General features: G+C 45.8%; 2 protein-coding genes across 2 annotated transcripts; one reads left to right on the top strand and one right to left on the bottom strand.

The window, feature by feature from the left end:
* Positions 1-986: 986 nt before the first annotated feature.
* On the top strand, positions 987-2,136 carry PtA15_9A143 (uncharacterized protein; the record flags this gene model as incomplete). The annotated part of the gene is made up of 3 exons (XM_053172321.1): positions 987-1,097; positions 1,169-1,291; positions 1,363-2,136. 3 exons carry the CDS (start codon positions 987-989, stop codon positions 2,134-2,136), a joined length of 1,008 nt encoding a protein of 335 aa, XP_053023573.1.
* A 4,543-nt stretch (positions 2,137-6,679) lies between these two features.
* Positions 6,680-7,583, bottom strand: PtA15_9A142 (uncharacterized protein; the record flags this gene model as incomplete). Its single annotated transcript, XM_053172320.1, has 2 exons — positions 6,680-7,368; positions 7,448-7,583. 2 exons carry the CDS (start codon positions 7,581-7,583, stop codon positions 6,680-6,682), a joined length of 825 nt encoding a protein of 274 aa, XP_053023572.1.
* Positions 7,584-8,679: the final 1,096 nt, after the last annotated feature.

Raw genomic sequence — 8,679 nt, 5'->3', positions numbered from 1 at the left:
AGTTCTAGCACTAAGTTTCACCGGGATCAGTTTTGAATTGGCAATAACTTCTTCTAACTCTTTCGATTTCGGGGGATGGTTTCCATTGAAGTTATGAGAGTTACAAATTACTGTAATCTAGCTTATGTATGTTTGCGAGTATTGCAAGAAAGCTGGGAAAATGATGGGGTGGCCGAGCTGCTGACATGTGCAGGCGCCCGAACCCGGTACTTTTCTTGGTGCATGACGAGCATATTCGGGCTATGCTGCAACTCCCAAGAGGGTTGTTGCTGGAGTTATGCGCACTGGGGAGTAATCAGGTAGCCGAGTTGGGCGCACACGAATGATAGCCATCTATCTGTCTTTTCTCTCGGAAATATTAGTAATTCAACGGCTCGTGGGTGAAACGGGCCGATTTCCATCAGTCTACTTCAAAATCTCAAGACCTCGTTCGAATCAGCATTCGAACAACAACCAGGAACATGTTCAGCAAGCCTACTGCTCCCAGGCCAAGTTCCAGATGGCAAGTCATACTCCCCGCCGCGAAGCTTCCCATGATTTGGGGATGAGGGTAAAATGCATTAGAAACACCCAGTGGGGCCAGCCAGCCAGCCATCCCATCTCTCCAGCCTCTTGTCCTACTAACCAGTCCAATTCAGCTAACTTTCAATTTTCTAGCCATCTCGACTGATCACCTCATAAAGTGCCTCCATTCCCTCCAATCTTTGGCGTGTAAATCCATCTCCCTCGTCTTCTCGTCCAAAGCAATCTTTAGGAGTTACTCATAATTCCTTTTGCTTCATCTGACATAACCACATTGCCAAAGCCTTTTCTATCAATCGCTCCTTTCCCTAGCATTGGATTAGCTCTCAATCATACCCTATCTGACAACCTTGATCCAATCCTGCTTTTGTCTTCTTGAAGCCCACTTTATTCACACTCACCCGGCCTACCCTTCCCTGTCGCCTCCATTCTTGTTTCGAGACGTTACCTATTCATCAGTCAACATGGTGCTCGCCGACTCGTCTGTCACAATCCGAACCCGCGTACGCTCCGCTTTCGGTCGTCTCCGCCCCAGCAAATCCTCCCTGGGTTTAGCGACCATGATAAAGACTGAGGTTGGCATCTTATGCTGCGTGTTGCGCTAAGGTTTTTGAATTTTGGCTCACTTCATCTTTTGCATTCTTAGTCTATCCCTCCAGTACCACTTCCGGTGCTCCATCTCCCCGAGGCGCTTTCATCTGATTTCACTGAAGCCAAAGTCTTTGATGACTTTTGGGATAAGAAATCAAACACCCCGGTCCTTCTCAAGGTTAGTTCACTGTTTTTGCAACTAGAAGCGCAATCAGAAATATTAATCCAGATTGGCTTGCCCATTTCCAGAGATCCGATAAAAAGCTGTCGAAAAGACCGGCTACTCGCCCAAAACCGCCAGCTGATAACAGACATCTACCTGTTTTGGATCAAATGCTATTGCAGCAAGGCTTAGTGGACTCCCCCATCAGCATCCACCTGACTTCCTTGTTGGCAGAATCATGCCAATCGTTGTCATCTACAACAACGACCAGGCGCAGGTCGTCCTCAGAATCTGTCTATTCGCCTAGGTTACTTTGCTTGGCCTCAGCTGGACCATTCACTCCGGAAGTGGTTATCAATCATGTTGGCAAAACCACCCCAGAATCTTCCGCAACGTACTTCGATATGGTCGAACCAGAATGCTGCCTTCCGGTGATTAATTCAACTGAGGCGTCTGACTCTCCCCAAACCATTAGTTCGGGAATACTCCCTTCGGCCAGCTCGCCAAATCTATCCCTCCGCGCCGTCAAACTAAGCGCATCTCCATCGCATCGCTGTCTAAAACGTCGAGGACTCATACCATCCAATCAGCCAATTTCTTCTCAATTACTCCAGTCAGTCTTGTCAAAAAGCACTTCCGACTTAGGATGCCACGTTGAGATTAAGAGTCCTTCAGACTTCAAACTTCAACCCGCTTTGTCAGCTGCAATTTCAGTATGGACTGACGATTCGAACAAGGACTCCACTCTCCGTCCACAGATTTCTAATTCACGGCAACCATTGGCCTCACTCGATAAAAATTTACCCCTTCCCTTGCCAAGTTATGGAAGAAAAGTGACGCTAGCAAAAACCCAAGCCTAATGATTCCTACTTGCTTTTCTCCGCAGTCAAAGTCTACCATTTATTTCGCACTGCTATCTTGAATACTCATGATGCCAAGAATTCTTCGTGGCATTGAACCAATCTGACCAGATGTTTGTGTGTTTGTCTAATTCAGTGATTTCCTTTTGCCTCTCCTGTTCTTGTTTAGCTTTGCCATTTCAGTCTTGACAATCCTTACTCACCTTTTAATATCAACAATGCAGACAGTCTCATGTTCCCTTCCTTTGTCCTTGCACAGTGTCTCATCATCATCTTGTTTAGCTTCCCCTTCTAAATTCCCTCTAACTATTCTTCTTACCTAATAATCATTTAAATTCAAACCAACCATTGAAGTGTGTCATTTTTTTAAATGATCACTTGATCTTTATGAGATTCACTGGTTATTTTGTTGAGTTTTGTTTCTTAGAACCGCTCATTTGCTAGATTCTTTTGTGTCATCATACACAAACTGCCACAAAATTCATCACACATCTCAAAAGAGACACAAAATGAAGAATCACAAAACCATTGAATTGCATATGGCACCTCCCAACAAAAAATCAGTTGAATCATATGTAAATAGTGACTTTCAATATCTTTATGGTTTTATAGAACATTGGATGATTTCCTGTTAATCTAGAATAATCTGGAATTTCAGGTTTTGTCGGGCACTCTGGATCAATTTGGGGAGCTTTGAGGACCTGGATTTCCCTGAAAATTCTGAAGCTTGTTGAGTTTCAGCTAAAAATCAATCAGGGTGTTCAAGGCTGGTATATGTATACATGCATAAATAATAAAATCATAAAACCTGATGTGGTGCTGGTGCCGAGAACCGCGAGAGATAGGAATGTGGGAAGCTGTGACGGTAAGAACCATGCTACGATGGGAAACTCAGGACAGGAGGGGATGAGGATGATACTTTAGGTGACTGGGTGTGTCCCGTCAACTAAGCACGGTCCCTTCGACTTTGGTCAAACCTCCCCTGAGCTCCCCCGGTCTGGCCTGGCTCCACAGCTCGCGTGCTTGGACCTTGGTGACCTCCCCTAGCGGTCCGGTCCCTGTCAATCCAAGCCGTCTCCGCTATTTCTCTTAGCACACTTTTCCGGCTAAAAACTTAGCTGTTGCGTATCGCAATAGCTAAGTCTCAGCCGTAGGCTCTTGTGGTCCCTACCTCCACGGTAGGTTTTCACTAGGGCCGGTGTTTGGGTCTTGGCGGAGAGTCTCACCTAGAAACCGGGTAGGTAACTATGACGCCTTGCGACGCCTCAGACCACGGGTGGAAAAACCGTGTGCCTGAGGACTGGTGGCGGGTGAGTGTTTCTCCTCCTGGGGCAGAGAGAAATAAGGCACCGCCATCATGGCAGCGGAGAAGATAGGGGCTAGCGCTACACCCATAACTCAGGGAGAAGCCTGAGCCTACGCGAGCCCCCTAACTTTGACCTTATACTATCATTACCCGGATACCCAAAACACATGAAATTGCAAGTTAATTTCTGCTATCCTGTATCAGATCAGAAAAACAATTTGGACAAGGAGATCACGCAGATCGTCCGGTAAAGAAATGACCACCTGGTGTTTAACGTCCTGTCCGGACCTAATACCGCGCGACAGCGCGTCCGCCTTGTTATCTTTCGACGCCACCCTCCAAGCGGTCAAATTCACGCCTTCCATTAATAAAAGGTCTTGTATCTTGATCCACTCCTCATTTGCATGAATGTCTCGTGACCGCTTGTTGTTGATGCCGTTCTCGGTCGTCGTGTTATCTGTCCATACCACGAGGGTCTTACCCTTCTGAGGCCGGAGCTTCAGGAGCATCAAAAGACCCAACCGGATAGCTACAGTCTCTAGATAGGAAATTCGTCTCGGGTCCCCCTTTGGATTGAGTAGCTTAAACTGTGCCCAGTAATTCCCGATTAACACGCCAATTCCGAAAGAGGTAGAGGCGTCCCCAACCCAACCAACATCTACCGGCGGCCCGTAACTGATGATTTGCGTGTGTTCAAAATTCTCTAGCGTCTCTTTCCAAAACGTCAGATCGACCAACGCGTCCGCCGGAGTATGTCGTGCAGACCGTTTGTGCTGCCAGGACATCAACCACCGGTAAAGCGAGTTGAGGCGGCACTTCAGGTGGGGTAGCAGATACGAAACGTGATTCAGCCTTCCCGCGAGTATTTGGACTTCTTCAAAGTGAAATTTGGCTTCTGGCCGTAAGAAGGGGACAATTTGACCAATCCTTTTCTCTATTTTTCCATCAGGCAGGCGAACTGTTTTCTCAACGCCGTTCCACACGAAACCGATGAATTTCTGCTCATCGGAGAAATTTGTGAATTTCTTATCATTCGTCATCACCCCCAGCTCCAAGGATTTCTTCACGATGTCGCGCATGTCCACGGGCGCCCCTTTTACTCGTACGAAAAGATTGTCGTCGACCCATCTGAAAACAGTAACCAAATCGAAATGCCCCTTCATTATCAATTTCCATGCGTCAGCCGGTCGTCCGAAAGAACCGCACCCAGCTACGCCTCCAAACGTGATACGCGTGTCCAACAGAAATTGACCTTCGAAATTTTTCACGAGCAAAAACTTCCATTGCTCCATCTTCGTCGGGATTTGCCGGTAGGCTTTTTCCCAGTCGAACAACGCCAGCTCTAGTTTCCGTTCATCGCCGGCGAAGAATTTTGACACGATGTTGAAATCGTCCCATGTCGTGTTGAAAAGGTTTTTATCAACAAAAGAGTTTACCGACTTAATTCCTGCAATTCCCCTCGGGAATGAAAGATCATTGATCGGCCGAACCGCGCCATCATTGTTGACCACTGCTCCTAAAGGATTCGATCTAAAAAACTTGAACCTTGCTGAAACTTCCTCCCGAGAGAAAGGGCCGAACATCCGCTTTGCCTTCAGTTCTTTTTGGATGGAGTCTTCGATATCCTGTCGCGCGGCTTCGGAAGATTTGTGATTGTCCGGTATGAAACAGTCCAGATTCCCTATCCTATGATCAGGGATACCTTGATCAAAACCTTCTTTGAAACCGATCAATACGTCCTCATACTCCGGCAAGAGACCATTATCCAACAAGGCTGTGTGCCAGGCTGTCAAATTCATCTCACAACACACCTTTGACGGCCAACGTCTCTCCTCCTCTACATTGGAAACCACAACGACACGTGTAGAACGGTTTTCATTTCTGTTGCTATGATGAACACAACCGAAAGGAAGAATAGAATACAAATAGACACAAGAAACAAATGAGTAACTTGTCCGGTTAGATTACTCCAACTGTTATATGATGACCAAATTGTTGGTTGAGAAAAAGAAGAATTTGAAAAGGAAGAACAATTCAAATTCTATCTCGCGTATCCGCGTACACTGAGAGGCTTGAGCAATTCATCAACGAAGAAATGGGAGAGCCTACTGTGGGTCTTTTTCTTTCGTGACTGATTTGTCATTATCCTTCTTAGACCCGTATCTGGAGCCTTGATTGCGGCCATAGCCGCCTCGAGCACCTCGATTGTAGCCTCCAGGAAAATCGTCTTGTCGATTATAGTCTTGATCCGAGTAGTCACGATATCTTTTGTTATAGCCATCGTCTTGATGATAATCCGGATGCACCGAGTAGTCCGAATTTCTTCTCTCTTGCCCGAACCTATCTCCAGATCCTCGACCTCTCGAGTTTCCTCTCCCTCTATTCGAAAGCTTGCTATCTTGACGCCCGACACCATCCTCTTGTAATTTATGTAATGCCACTGCAAAAAAATGAATTCATGATTTATGCATGCATAAACCAACTTTGAACATTACAGATTGATCCTATTGGAGGACTTCCCGTGCAATCTGGGACCCTTGCAGAGGTTGGTTTAGACCCGAGAAGTCTAGATTTTTGCAGGGAAATCTAGCTTTTTGGGCTCTAGATCACCTCTGGGGGACCCGCAGGTCTCGACGGGAAGTCACCCATTCATCCAACATCTCATGCACCCTGTGTTCATGTACATGTAATGAAATTAAGCACAACATCAACTGGCTCATTTCAACACTTTTTGAACAGTATGTCCGTGTTGTTAGAAAGTGGCATTACTTCTTTATGCGCCAGAGCAATTTTTCATGAGGTATGTAGACATGAGAACGTACATTTGATGTCATGACTGGGCAGGAAGCGAGCGGCAGCAATGCAAGCATGATCAACTTAACTTTCGGCAAAAACTATACAACCCACCATTCCGGATGCACACACAAACATGCGTTATTTAGAAGCCGAGTCACCGGAAGAAATGTGCGAGTGCCTCAATAGTGATATACGAGGAGTCTAAAAGGTAAGCCGTGTAAATGAGAGAGAAAGAAGTCTACAAGAAACAACAACAGGAAGTTCATTGATAAAGAAGGCTCGGAGTTGACAAATGTAGTAGTCTAGGGTATCAACTTTCGAAGGTAAGTGGCATCCTAACCCAAGATATTTTCGAATGGCATATTAACCTTGAAAACAATACTGGTAACCAAATCAAAGATAATGGAATTTACATGAAGGTTCGAGTGGGGATGTTGCGTATTACTGGTCCTTTCTATCCTGGGCTACTCGTTGAGATTCTTCGAGTTCGAACTTGGCCTTCAAATTGGCATCCTCGACCTCAGCGTATACCTTACCGATCTGCAAGATGATGATTCCAATGAGCAAGAAGATGGCGATCGAGTGGCCGGCGGCGGTGACTGAGAGTAGCTCATGGCGACTCTTCTCATCAATCGGGTTGAGCTCGAGCGCTTTCTTAAATTCCTGCTCGTTCTCGAGTGCCTTGTGGGGCTTGAGTAAAATACTGGCAGGGTGGCTTAGGAGGACGAGAATCCCGTTGATAATGCTGGCGGGAGATAACGGATCGAAGCCTGTAGGGATCTTGAGATTGGGGGAGTTGTTGACCAGGTCCAAGAGCGCTTGGTTAGAGGGTGCAAAAGCCAGCTTGCGCAGGTTCGGGACTGTCGAGCCCGTGTAGAGCCCCAGGACCAAGAGCATCATTGCAAGACAGAGTCCGTCGAAGTAGATTGCCGCCTCCGTGTACCGAGATACCTTGACTGAAAGAGTGAATATTGGCAAGAGTAGGAGTAGATGGAAGATCGCTCTGACGGCTAGTGGACTTGTCCACAACGTCAAATATGCCTGTTCAACTGCCAGATAGGCATCTGCTGTCGTGGGTGCATTGGTGTAGAGCAGCCCATATTCTGTTGTCAAGGCCACAAACAGAGCACCTGTTGACAGGTCAGAGATTGATGTTAGTAATGGAACTTGGTTTGAGCCAAAAAAAGAACAACGGTCATAATGATATACCCAAGAGAAATCCGATCGAGCTGAGGAGGAGGGCATTGGTAACTCCATCGAACACAGTCAGCGTAGGAGGTGTCGGCGAAGGGGCTTTCGTTTTTGTTTGCTGAGACTCGACGAGTGGGGTGATGGGTGTAGACATGGAGTAGAATTTCCGGGCGTTTGAGAGTTGATGTGTACATAGGAAGGCGTCGGGACGGGAGGCGACACCTGGCGACACGGGCCAGCTGACCGGAAAGCCATCGGCTGCGGTGTTCGCAGTCCGCAACTGAATTGGCGAAGTTCAGATGGCATTCATAATTATTACACCAACCTTTTTTTATGTTTAGAAAATCTTGAAAAAGCTGAAACATATGCGAATAAGGGGACTTCCCGTCAATTCAGAAGGCAGGCTATTTTCTATTTTCTATTTCTTGAGATTGAAATTGCATGCCTTGATGGAAAGAAACAACTCAGCAAACTGATTAAGTAATAAAAACTGTTCATAAGGCTCCATTTGTCAGTAATATATTGCAAGTGTAATGGAATCTGGATGGCTTCCCGCCAATTTAAAAAGCAGGCCATTTTCTATTTTCTATTTCTTAGCATAGAAACTGCTTTTGCTTCCCTTTGAAAATAGAAAATAGTATTTAGCTGGTACATTCTAAACCAAAGGGAAGTCCTCCAATAGTATTTTTTGCATGTCATACTGTGTGATACCAGACCAATTGATCCACAAAAAATTCATCAGTTAAACTGGGTTTTAGGGAGGTCATTACCAGAATTAATCAGGAAAGCACAATTTATGGTGTCTATGGTGTCCAGAAAGATTAGACAACACAAGTGCACTGCAGATCTCTGCTGAAATGCTTAGCAAACCCAGGGCAATGGGGCATGTTTCTAACTTTCTTGTATACTAGGGAAATTGCGGCTGCGCCGCAGGAACTTAGACTGAACTCAACAGATAATCAAAGGAAAACCAGTTAATGTCCGCAAAACTTGCAACCTTTGCAACATTGACACACGGAATGCCATTACCGCTACAATTTCTTGACTCTTGAACCACAGTTATGTACCTGATCAGACACATAATAGCTGTCACATTAATAAGATGTATAGCAAACCACAAGAACAGTTGTGCTGAATATTTTTACAATGAATAGACTTTTTGTAATGTGTCCCGGAGACTTCAAATGTTGGCAATGTTTTGTTCTAATTCCCAGTGGAGTGCTCCACATAAAGATGGCAAGTGGGTACCC

Source organism: Puccinia triticina, chromosome 9A (assembly GCF_026914185.1).
Source record: "Puccinia triticina chromosome 9A, complete sequence".
NCBI classification, from domain to species: domain Eukaryota; kingdom Fungi; phylum Basidiomycota; class Pucciniomycetes; order Pucciniales; family Pucciniaceae; genus Puccinia; species Puccinia triticina.
This window is presented reverse-complemented; position numbering and strand designations above follow the sequence as displayed.